Source organism: Mesoplodon mirus (assembly GCF_964341445.2).
Source record: "Mesoplodon mirus genome assembly, chromosome: 7".
In the NCBI taxonomy this organism is placed as follows: domain Eukaryota; kingdom Metazoa; phylum Chordata; class Mammalia; order Artiodactyla; family Ziphiidae; genus Mesoplodon; species Mesoplodon mirus.
In genome coordinates this window covers 95,703,101-95,716,080 of record NC_138983.1, presented here as the reverse complement: position 1 = coordinate 95,716,080, position 12,980 = coordinate 95,703,101, and the positions used below count along the sequence as shown (strand labels likewise).

The 12,980-nt window shown below is 44.8% G+C and overlaps 1 protein-coding gene across 1 annotated transcript in view; it reads right to left on the bottom strand.

The window, feature by feature from the left end:
- LOC309808891 (forkhead-associated domain-containing protein 1-like) overlaps positions 1–11,634 on the bottom strand; it is a gene marked incomplete at both ends in the record, with an annotated part of 88,057 nt that extends 76,423 nt beyond the window's left edge. The window contains one exon of the mRNA XM_082629463.1: positions 11,542–11,634. Coding sequence (XP_082485589.1) covers positions 11,542–11,634 — 93 coding nt within the window. The remainder of the gene's footprint in view (positions 1–11,541) is intronic.
- Between the last annotated feature and the right edge of the window lie 1,346 nt (positions 11,635–12,980).

Below are 12,980 nucleotides of genomic sequence, written 5' to 3'. Positions count from 1 at the left end.
ATTATTCACAATTGCCAAAAGGTGGAAGCCACCCAAGTGCCCACTGACCGATGATTGGATAAGCAAAATGTGGTCCATCCATACAGTGGAATATTATTCAGTGTAGGAGGAAGGAAATTCTGACACATGCTACAACATGGATGAACCGTGAGGACATGATGTGAAATAAGTGTCACAAAAAAGCAAATTTTGTATGATTCCACTATGTGAGGTACATAAAGTAGTCAAGCTCATTGAAACAAAATAGAACGGGGGTTGCCAGGAGCTGGGGAAGGGGAAACGGGGAATTGTTCTTTAATGGGTACAGTTTCAGTTTTGCAAGATGAAAAATTCTGAGGCTGGTTGCACAACAATGTGAATAACTTACAACTACTGATCTGTACACTTAAAAGTGGTTAAGATGGTAAACTTTATAGGTATTTTACCACGATTCAAAAAATGGCTAAGATGAAGGGACTCACTCAACCTCAGGATGCTGGCACAGGGCAATGTCAGGGTTTGAACCCAAGTCTAATTCCAAAACCTGTACCTTTGATTTGTACCCTGTGATTTTCAGAGTAGAGAGTGATTTAATAATGAGAGGGGAGACAGGCAGGACCTAATAGAGAAAACAAGTGCATTTCTTAAAGGCTCCTGCATTTTAAATGTTTAAAAATTATATAGTGAGTCCATAAAATATTAAGACGTTTAAACATCTCTTAACAATGACCATCTGCTCTGATGACTCCCGTGCTTTGAGGAAGTCTCCTCGGGAAGCTGACTTAGTTATGACATTGCCCTGAGGTTCACTGACATTGTCACTGAGGTTCGACGTGTACCTGGAACCGTCCTTTGGAGCTAGGTTTCAACCTTGCATCACCTGGCACTGGGAAGCCCCATCTCAGACCATAACCTCCCGCTCCCGGCCTTCCTTATCCTCTGTCTCGTCCTCTCCTTGAGTCACGTAGCCTTTGCTCCCTGTTTGCTCCCTATGGGTAATGCCCTATGCTCACCCAGCCTGGGCCCTGCTCAAGCTCACCAGCTCCTTCAAGTCCATCCCGGCCCCCAAACCCTCCTGCCACCCTCACACTTCTGTCCTGAGGCTGGCCCAGTGCCCTTTGGGCACCCCAGACAGCAGGTCCCTGCTCTCAGGCTTTTCATTCTACTTTGACAACAGCCTCCTAGGTCTTCACCTCCTGCACCTGCCTGCATCCTCCGTCTGCTTCTCCCGACCCTCCTCCATCCCTTTACACGGCGCCCTCTGCCCAGCAGGCCCACGTGTGCGGCTACATCCATGGGCTGATGGGCTCCTTGCCTCTGGTTTCTGGTTGGGTTTGGCCAATGGGGGGGTTAGAGATCAGAGCAGGGAGGAGAGAGCTTGGGGTACTTACTCCCCTGGCTTCCATTCTCTGGGGCCACACAGCTTCCCTCAGAGGACTCTACCCAGCCCTCGGGGTCCCAGGAAATGCCCCTGCCCCTCACCCCTCAGCTCTGGGGGTGGGAACAGTCCTCACTCATACTAGCTCTGGGCCCTGCACTATCCTTTGAGGTTTCTCTGAGCCCTGCCCACTCCCTATGGAGTCCCTTCAGGAAACTCCCCTCCATCACTCCACACCCCTGTGAATGTGCCTTCAGCTCCCTGCCAGGACCTGGACTTCCCAGGCATGGAGAAGCTCCTAGATGGGACCTTCAAGGCTTCTCTTAGCTGCCAAGGGCCTCCGGGTGGTCCTGCCTTCATCCCACCCTGGTCTGGTCCCTCTCCTCAACCATCTCCTCTTCTGCATCCTCACCTTGACAGTATAACTTCCGTCTAACCTGTGAACGTGCTCACCACCCCCTCGGCCTGGAAACACCGCCCCTTCCCCCTTCCTTTCCTTTATTGTCAAATGGCTTCAAGAGGGTCCTCTCCCACTGGGTCCTCAACCCACTGCCATTGCCCTCGGGGGCCTCCTCGGGCTCTCGGCCTCCCTGTGACATGTGACACAGTTGTCAGAGAGAGGCACGTGGCCTGGTGGTTCAGGGGTTGGGGGAGCAGGGCAACGTGGTGGTTATTAGACTGGGCTCGAGTCCAGCTCTCCTACTTCCTAGCAGGGTGACCTTGGGCAAGTGATACCTCAGCTTCCTCATCTGTAAGGTAACAAAAGGACAGTCTTATAAGCTACTGCTGACGTATAAATGATATAATACATACTAAAGCACTTACAAGAGAACATAGGGCAAATGGGAAATGTTCTCTATTATGAGCAAGAGGATGGGCTCTGGAGTTAGAAAGCCTTGAGTTCAAGTCCCACCTCTGCTACCTTCCAGCTGTGCAGCCTGGGGCACGGTTCTTTGCTTCTCTTTGGTTGCTCCCTGAGCAGCAAAAATGAGTTTGATAAGCTGGGCTTCGTAGGATTGACAAAAGGTACTGCTTGGTGACATGTTCAAAGGAGTGGGATAACATTTTTGAAATTAACTTGTGTGTGTGTGTTTGTGTGTGTGTGTTTTATCTATTTCTTTTAACCTTTTGGTTCTAGGCTATCCCATCCCCCAGCCCCATCCCCCCACTGCCTCCAGAAAGGGATGTAGTGCAGAAATAGTAAAAAAAAAAAATGGGGTTTTCAAAAGAATAAGGATATGAGGAAACGGCCAGGCACTGGTGAGACGACGGGTCTGGGATTGGAAGGAAAGAAGAAGCTTCTCTGCTTCCCCGTCAGCTGGATCCTTCCTCCCCGGTCTCCCCAGGAGAGCCCTGTGGACCGGCAAGGCCTCAGGAGAGGCTGGTCCTGAAATCAGACTGCCCGAGCGTGGTGCCCAGTGCCCCAGCCTCCCTCTGTGACCTCAGGCAGGATACTCAGCCTATCTGTGCCTCAACGCCCTCATCTGTAAAGTGGGGCAAACAACATTAACCTCCTAAGGATGAAATGAGTTAATACACTCGAGAGTGAAAAGAACAGTACCTGGCACAAAGCAAGCTGTCTCTGTGATGAATACCCTCAGCCTGGCAGCAGCTCTCTGGCTCCCTCACCTCTCTGACTGCTTCCAGGTCTCCACGCCGGGCTCCTCTCCCCTCAGATGTCCGTTTCCTCCGCACTCTGTCCATGGGCTGGGGCCACTGTGCCACCCCCTTGATTCGCAGGTGTGTATTTCCAACCCCTGGTTCATCTCCAGACCCCAAACTGCCTGGCTGCTTCCGGGATGTTGAGGTGCTCACTCAACCAGTCCTGCTTCCTCCCCTCTTGGTAACGGTATTATCACCTGCCAGCTCATCCAGCCATCTTTCTCCGTGGCCTGTGGCATTGATCCTACTGATTCTTCCAGAAAGCTCTCAGACCAGTCCCAAAGCAACGGTCCAGTCAGGTGGTAGTATTAATGTGGTGGGCAGAATGGTCTCCCAAAGATGCCCATGCCCTGATCCCCAGAACCTGGGAATATGCTCCATGACGTGGCCAAAGGGTCTGTGACGATGTCAAGGTTACTAATCAGTGCTCTTAAAAGAGGGAGACTAAGGACTTCCCTGGTGTTGCAGTGGTTAAGAATCCGCCTGCCAATGCAAGAGACACGGGTTCGAGCCCTGGTCCAGGAAGATCCCACATGCCATGGAGCAACGAAGCCCGTGTGCCACAACTACCGAGCCTGCGCTCCAGAGCCCACGAGCCACAACTACTGAGCCCACGTGCCACAACTACTGAATCCGCGTGCCTAGAGCCTGTGCTCCACAACAAGAGAAGCCACTGCAATGAGAAGCCCGTGCACCGCAACAAAGAGTAACCCTCGCTCGCTGCAACTAGAGAAAGCCTGTGCTCAGCAACGAAGACCAAACCCAGCCAAAAACTTTTTAAAAATTTTTTAAAAAGTGGGAGACTATCCTGGGTTATCCAGGTGGGACTAATTGAACTCCACCAGTCCTTATAAGCAGAGAACTTACTCTGGCTGGATTGGAGAGATAAGTGGTGTTTCTTGCTGGGCCCCCACTTAACAGCCCCAATGCTCCTCTTCCTGGGAAAGCACCAGGTCAACGTTTCCTCTTTACCCAAATCCCCCCCTAGATGGCACCACCTCAGTCTGTTGCATGAATGAGGATCACAAGAACATTCATCTCACATTTCACTGACAACCCCCATTCTCCATTCCACAGGGTGGAATTTCCCTAGCTTAGTCAATTATCTTGTTATCTCAGTTAACTGAGAATTTCCAATTTAGATATTAGATGTTCCCAAAGCTAAATTTACACTCAAAAAGTGAAGCTTCTGTTTTTAGAAGCTTGAGTCAGCTCAGTCTGAAACTCAGCCCCACCTCCCCCGTCTAGCTGTGTGATTTGGGCCAGTTCCTTAACCTTTCTGAGTCCCATGTCCATGTCATCAAATGAGGATAATAATGATAATAGTAGTTCTCACCCGCACAGGATTTGTTTTGTGGATATAATTCTATAAATATATATACAGAACATACATAGATGATGTATAAAGCCATGTGAGATACAGTAAGTAGTCCAGAAATGTATGCTGTAGCTCTTTGTATTATGTATGCTATTCAAAAGATTATGATCTTTCTTTCATCTCACATCCATCAGAATGGCTAGTATATAAAAAAAAAGGGAAATAACAAGTGTTGGTTAGGACTCAGGGAAAGTGGAACCCTTGTGCCCTGTTGTGAGAATGTAACTTGATGCAGCCACTATGGAAAACAGCATGGCAGTTCCTCAAACAATTAAAAATAAAATTATCATATGATCCAGCAAGTCTACTTTTGGGTATATATCCCAAAGAACTGAAAGCAGGGCCTTGAAGAGATATTTATACACCCATGTTCATAGCATTGTTTGCAACAGCCAAAAGGTGGAAACAACCCAAGTGTCCATCAGTAGATGAATGAATAAACAAAATGTGGTGAATCCACACAATGGAATATTATTCAGCCTTAAAAAAGGAAGGAAATTCGGACACATGCTACAGCATGGATGAACATGGACATTATACTCAGTGAAAGGATATTATACTCAGTGAAAGAAGCCAGTCATGAAAAGACAAATACTGTTATGATTCTACTTATATGAGATACCCAGAGTAGCCAAGGTCATAGAGACAGAAAGCAGAACGGTGGTTGCTGGGGGCTGGGATGGGGGGACAAGGGGAGTTGTTGTTTCATGGGTGCAGTTTCAGTTCTGCAAGATTCAAAGAGTTCTGGAGATGGATGGGGGTGATGGCTGCACAACAGTGTGAATATATTTAATGCCACTGCACTGCACACTTAATAAAAGTGGTTAAGATGGTAAATTTTATGTTATGCATATCTTACCACAATAAAAAAAATGAGATCACGATCTAGCCCTTTCCTCTGAACTTTTTCCTCTTGGAAGCCCTCCATCTGCTGGTGAGAAACTAGTCCCATCAATTGCTGTGCTGGGTACTGAGCAATGAAATCAGCCGCCAGTTCCCAAACAGGGGACAAAACAGTCCCTGAGGACTGGTGAGACCAGACAGGTGAACCCCCAGAGCAAGGAGCACTTGGGGAGAAGCCAGGGGTGAGGTGGGGGTGAGGGGGGAGGATGGGAGCACGACCCAGGCAGGAGGACAAGCGCGATGCAGATGGGGAGCCAGCAAGTGCACCCTCCCAGGCCTGTTTCATTCCGTGGATTTCCCCACAGAGAGTCCACCTGTCACCTTCCGTCTCAAAATGCAGGTGTTCGCTTAGAATAAGAGAAATGTGAATTGAAATGACACAGGTACCATACTTCACCCCGTAGATCAGTGAAGATCCAATGGGGGGTCAGCACCCTAGGCTGGGGAGGGAGTGGGAGACGGGCGTCCACTGCTGGCAGGACACCACATCCGGAAACCTCTGGTGGACAATTTGGCCATGCCCATCAGAGTTACAGCTGTGTGTGTCCTTTGACAGAGCAGACATACCTGCACGTCCGTGAAATGATGCAAATAATAGGAGAATCCCAACAGCCTTGTTTAATAATAATAAACAAGATTATGGTGTAGGCTCTGGTTCTTTTCTGAGAGGGAGCCCAGAACTGGCAGGGGCCAGGAAAAGGGACGAGAGTCATCCGGCTGGATGGGATCTGGGGTGTGTGTATGAGATCAGTCTGGCTTCACGACCCTCAGATCCCACGCTAGAAGGGCTGACACAGGCTGGAGAGATGGCTCCACCCATGAGAAAGGAGATGGCTGGCAGGACACTGATCACCGAGGGTGAGGGGTGGACACCAGCATTTCATCCCCCTGTCATGTCTGTTCTTTCTTTTTCTCTTCCATCTCCACCTTCCTAGCTGCAGCCCTGCACTGACTTGGGCTGTCCTAGAGCTCAGTCTTCTAGGGATCCTGGGACTTCCCCAGGGTGGGACTGGGGGAGTCCCTGGGGAGGGGTAGGGTCAGTCAGCCCTTCATTGTTTACCCTTCGCTTCTCTTTTCCTCAAAACAAAGTTTATTGAAAGAATACACACACACACACACACACACACACACAAGCAGGAGTTCTGCTGATCAAGAACGGAGAGGGAGGGAGCACTGATGGTGGGGTTCTCAAAGTGTGGTCCTGGAGCCAACTCCAGGGGACTCCATTCCCCCCACCTGAACCTGGGGAGCATATAAATGTGAAGATTCCTGGGCCTTACCCCAAACCCACTGGGTCAGAATGCCTAGGAGTTCATGTTGAACAACCACTCTTAAACATGTGGAAAATCCAACAACCACTGGCTTTGGTGTTTCTTCATTCTGGAAGAACTGAGTCCCTTTCTCAGCAGAGTTTAAATAACAGCCACATCCAACTCTAAAGATTACAGTTTACAAGGCACATCAAATCATATAAATTATAACTTGCAATGTTTAGCTGTGAAATGAGCAAGGCTGAGGCTTTTGAGCCATGTAAAATGGGAGAGGGGAGATTGTGAATAGAGCTCCTGATGGCTCGTCTGCACACAGCAGCCGGGATGTTCACTGGCAGGTCTCCCCCTTGTTTACAATCCTTCAAGCCTTCTTCCCACTGCTTTTCAGATAAAGATCAAAACCCTTATGGTGACATGAAGGAGGCCGACTTGTCCCTTAGCCCTCCTCCTTCCCACTCTGACTTCTGGACGCCCTGGTTTTCTCTCAGTCCCTTGGGTTCACAATATGCTCTTCCACCCCAGGGCCCTTGCACATGCCATTCCCTTCTCCTTTTGTCTAGTTAAGTCCTCCTTGTCTTCCATATTCCTTTCCTTTACAGCCCCAATGTTGGAATGGAATTAGTCACACCTTTGTGGGATCATTTGACTTATTTCTCTCTCTCCTGGCAGCTTCCTGATGGCAGGGACCATGTCCAGTTCTGACATCACTGTACCCCTAGGCTTGGCTCGGTGCTGAGGCTCTGGGTAAATACTGTGCAATGAATGAGTGATAGCAACAGTTATCACTGTTGACTATAAACAGTTCTCACTAGCCTGGCTATATAAACAGGCTTCCTATTGCCTTAGGGAACCAAACTCCTTACAGGATATAGAAAAAAGTCTGGAGGGTAAAACCCTGCAAATATCAATATTGATTTTTCCCTGAGCCAAATGATTACAAGTGACTTTTATTTTCTTCCTTATATTTTCCTTTCTCCCAATTTTTAAAAACAAGAAGCATATAACTACCTTCCATTATCGGAAAGAGTAAATGATGTCAAAATACTACGATACCAATAGTCAAAACAACATGTCAGCCTTGCTGATGAGTAGAAATCTTTAGAAGCATGACTGCCTATTCTTTAGGATTGATCCAAGCAAATAAAACAATCTTTTTTATTTGCTAGATGTAACCTCTGGGTAAATGCAATGATGACTTTTTAGTAATATAAATCCCTGAATTCTTTTTTTTTTTTTTTTTTTTTTTCGGTACGCGGGCCTCTCACTGTTGTGGCCTCTCCCGTTGCAGAGCTCAGGCTCCGGACACGCTGGCTCAGCGGCCATGGCTCATGGGCCCAGCCGCTCCGCGGCATGTGGGATATTCCCGGACCGGGCACGAACCCACGTCCCTTGCATCGGCAGGCGGACTCTCAACCACTTCGCCACCAGGGAAGCCTAGTGACGTATTTCTTAAGCTAAGTCCGAGGAGCAGTAAGCAGTGAATTATTTATATACAATGAATGCAACTCAATTTCTGTCTAGTTAATAACTGTCCTCATTAGTTCCCTTTTCCAAATGGCTTATTAATGTCAGTGGATCCTCATCTCAACCCTGTGCACCTCTGAGGATTCTTCTCAGTCTCTGTTTTAGGAGACCATAATAATGATCATTGTGTCATTCACTGAGCACCACATGCCAGGCTCTTTATATGCATTTCTCACTTAATCCTCAGAATAACCCTGTGAGGTAAGAGGTTTACAGACAGGGAAAAGGAGCTCAGAGTGATTAAGTAATTTGGTTGAAGTCACTCAGCCACAAAGTAGCCTAATGAGATTCAAACCCAGGTCTGTCTATCTCCAAAGCCTGTGCTTTTAAAAATTACTACAGTTTTCTAATATCATAGGCCGGTTCAAAACAGAGATCTCTGTCTCTACTTTAGCCAGACAGGAAATAAAACTACCCCAAATCTATGCCTTGTTAGGATAAAGAAGAAACTACAGTTCTTCTTCTTCTTCTTTTTCCTCCCACTTTGCACACTGAACAGATGTTCTGTGTCCTTGAAGGGAGACCATATCATGGAGGAGAATCTCACGGGGACGTTCATGGAGTTATCTTTAAATCTGTTGCGTTTACAATAAACATTCTCAGAAAACTAGGAATAAAGGGGGAAATTTCTCACTTGGTAAGAACATGTATAAATACCCTACAGCTAACCTCGTACTTAACGGTTAAAGACTGACTTTTTTCCCCTAAGGTCAGGAACAAGTGAATATAAGGATTTATACACTGCTCTTGTTCAGCAGAGTCCTGGAAGTCTTAACCAGGGAAATAAAGCAAGGAAAAGAAGATTCAAGGCATTCACATCTCCTTTTCTGAAAGGAGAAATAAAATTGTTCTTATTTGCAGATGACATGATTGTTTATGTATAAAATCCCAAGAAATCTACAAAAGCCCTTATATAAGAAAGTGCAGTTAAGGTTCCAAGATACCAAGAAGCATATAAAAATCAACTGTATTTCTATATACTGTCAATGAACATGTGGACACCAAAATTAAAAATATAATACCATTTACAATCACTCAAAAAAAAAAAAAGAGAGATATACTTAAGTGTAAATCTAACAAAACATGTTCAGGACTGGTATGCTGAAAACTACAAAACACTCATGAGAGACACTGAATAAATGGAGAAATATACCATGATCATGAATTGGAAGACAATGTAGGAGTATATCAATTATTCTCACATTGTTATATACGATTAAACACAATTCCAATCAAAATTACAGCATGATATTTTGTATATACAGACAGGCTTACACTAAAATGTAAATGGAAAGGCAAAGGAACTAGAATAGGTTAAAAATTTTTTTTAAAGAAAAGTGGGAGGAATCACTCTACCTGATTTAAGACTTACATAGCGACAGTAATCAAGGCTATCTCATAATGGTAGATCCATTATGACAAATAGATCCATGAAACATAATAGGGAACTAAGAAGTAGCCCCCATAGAAAGTATGACCAGATTATTTTTGACAAACTTGCAAAAGCAATTCAATGGAGAAAGGATAGTCTTTTCAACAAATGGTTCTGGAACAACTAAATATCCACATGGAAGAAAAATGAACTTTGACCTAAATCTCACATCATAAACGACAGTGAACCCAAAATGGTTCATAGATTTAAACATAAAACTATAAAACACTTAGAAGAAAACATAAGAGAAAATCCTCAGGGCCAGGGACCTTGTGGCATGTTCTTAGACATGACACTAAAAGCATGATCTATAAAAGAAAAAATAACTACCTGGACTTCATCAAAAGTTAAAGCTTTTGCTCTGTGAAATACTCTGCTAAGAGAATGAAAAGACAAGCTACGGATGGGAGAAAATATTTGCAAACCATCTATCTGACAAGGGACTCATATCTAAAATACATAAAGAATTCTCAAAACTCAATGGTAAAAAAATTAACAATTCGATTAGAGACACTTAAAAGATATGAAGAGATATTTCACTGAAGAGGATATGCAGAAGGCAAACACGTACATGAAAAGACATTTAACATCACTATCGATTTGGGAAATGCAAGTTAAGACTATGATGAGATACCAGTAACTAAAACAGCTAAAATGAAAAACAGTGTTTATGCTAATTGCTGGTGAGGATGTGTCTCATACATTGCTGGAGGAAATGAAAAATGGTACAGCCATGCTGGATAAGTCTGGCAGTTTCTTTACAAACCGAATCTATATAAACACATATGTTAATCCATGCAATCATACTCCTGAGCATTTATCACAGAGAAATAAAAACTTATGTTCACACAAAAACCTGTACACAAATGTTTATGGTACATTTATTTGTAATAGCCCCAAATGGAAACAAAATGTCCTTCAAAAAGTGAATGGTTAAACATAGGTGATACGTCCATACCGTGGACTATTACTCAGCAATAAAAGAACAAGCTAATAACCTAAGTGGATGTCAAGGGCATTACAATGACTAAAAAAAAAAAAAAAAATCAATCGCAAAGGTCATAGATAAATGATGAAAATTATAGAGACGGAGAACAGATTAGTGGTTTTCGGAGCGTGGGGACGATGGTGGGAGGAGGAATTGTGACTATAAAAGGAGCATCACAAGGGACATCTCTGATGATGGAATACTCCTATATCCTGAGGGCCACACGCAAATCCACACGTGGTAAAATGGCACAGGACTCCACACATGCTTCGTGCCATTCTCTCTACCATTTGTGCATCTATAATTATTTCAAAATAAAGTTTAAAAAACTCTGTTGAGTGAAGTCTGAGAGTGGTCTGCCTTTCACAGTCCTAAAGGGATTCCATTGCATTTCTCTTTCTGCTTCAATATTTTAATCCCTTTCAAAATGTTAAAAGGCTCAAAGCCACTGTTTTTATAATTCCTTACTTACAATTTCTTCCAACTTCCTTGGCTGTCAATGAGCTGGGACTGTGGACCAAGCCACAGCTAATTCAGAGAATGGAATGAAATGAAGTGAGAGAGCGCTGAGGCCATGCCCAGGGCTTACCCTGATTTACTACTTGGAGGTACGGGGGCGGGGGAGGGCTCTGAGGGGCCCGTAGTCTCCAGAAGCTCTGGAAAGGGCGAGAGGCCATTGCTCAAGCTGGGCCCTTCAGGTGGCCGTGGCTGCCAGACGCGGAGCAGGTGAAGGTCAAGCATCAGCTCTACGCCCACCTTCCAAACCACGCCATCAGGGTGGGACACTGCACACACAGTCAGCAAAGGACACAGGGCCCATCGCACTTTGCACTGTGCTCATTCTTACCACATGTGCCAGGGAGACCCAGCACATGCCGGGATTGGTTATTGGTGGCACACCGAGGAAGGCTGGGACTGTTAGCCAGAGGCTGTGCTTTACAAGAGACTGGAGTCCACAGAACAGTAAAGACTTTTGGTGGTGTGAGGGGTAGGGAGGGTCGGGGACTGGCTAGGAAGAGGTCTTACCTCTAAAACAAGGTCTGAATTTTCATGCCTTCCAATCGTAGTGCTTTTATTCAGGACAAAATAGCCTTCTGCACTCTTTAGATAGGCTTTCATATTCTCTGCTTTCCCTATAAAAGGTTTTCAGAAAACAATTTTGTTAGAAAAATACAGTCCTCTAATTATTCAATGTCATATTTAGAATGAATGGAATACACCATAATGTCCACAGGAGAAGTCAGCAGAGGTAGGAGTGGATAGCTGGATTTAACAATGATCACAATGATAATTCCACACATTTTTAAGACTGTCCTTTTAACAGTGATATCCGGCATAGATGAGCTTGCTTCTGATCACAAGAGGACATCCTTTATGTAATTCAGAGCACAAACAAGCAATAGCAAAAAACAAAACAAAACAAAAAAAACAAATCTGAATTCCACTGATAACCACTCTCCACCTCCCATTAAGCTTAGTTTGGGGTTAGTTATCTGACAGAATCAAGTACTCAGTGTTACTAACCCACCACTTACTAGCTCTGTGACTCTGGGTGATTTACTTATTCTCTCTTTATGCCTCTGTTTCCTCATCTGTAAAATGGGGCTAATAATACTCTGTATCCCAAAGAGTTTTGTGAGGATTAAATGTGAAGCATCTAGAATGGTGATTGCTACACTAAACACCCATTTGTCCTACTGTGATTGTGACTGTTATTAATCTTGGGCTTCTGAACTTTGACTCAAGAAACCCCAACTTCTACAGAGCTTCTTAAAGTGTGGAAGAGTCAGTCATCAAGGAAATGGGCATTAGAAGATACTTTCTTTTTAAGTCACCGCATTCCTTCATATATTTAGGTTGAAAAGAAATGATTTCCAAAGACAAAATATCAAGATTATAGCTTGGCTGTACGGTCAAGACTCTGTACGTATCTTTTCCTGGCATTTTATTAGGAAAATGTCAAACACACAGAAAAGTTGAAAGAAGTGGATGGTGAACTTCTATAGAACCACCACCCAGATTCTACAATCAACATTTTGCTCTATTTGCTTTATCACATATCTACCCATCTATACATTTTATATTTTAATGCATTTCAAAGTAAATCCTATACATGGTTTTAAAATTTATTTATTAATTTTTGGCTGTGTTGGGTCTTCGTTTCTGCGCCAGGGCTTTCCCTAGGTGTGGCAAGCGGGGGCCACTCTTCATCGCGGTGCGCGGGCCTCTCACTATCGCGGCCTCTCTTGTTGTGGAGCACAGGCTCCAGATGTGCAGGCTGAGTAGTTGTGGCTCGCGGGCCTAAATGCTCCGTGGCACGTGGGATCTTCCCAGACCAGGGCTCGAACCCATGTGCCCTGTATTAGCAGGCAGATTCTCAACCACTGCGCCACCAGGGAAGCCCTATACATGTTTTTTATTATTTATTTATTTATTTATTTATTTATTTCAATTTTTTTTTTTTT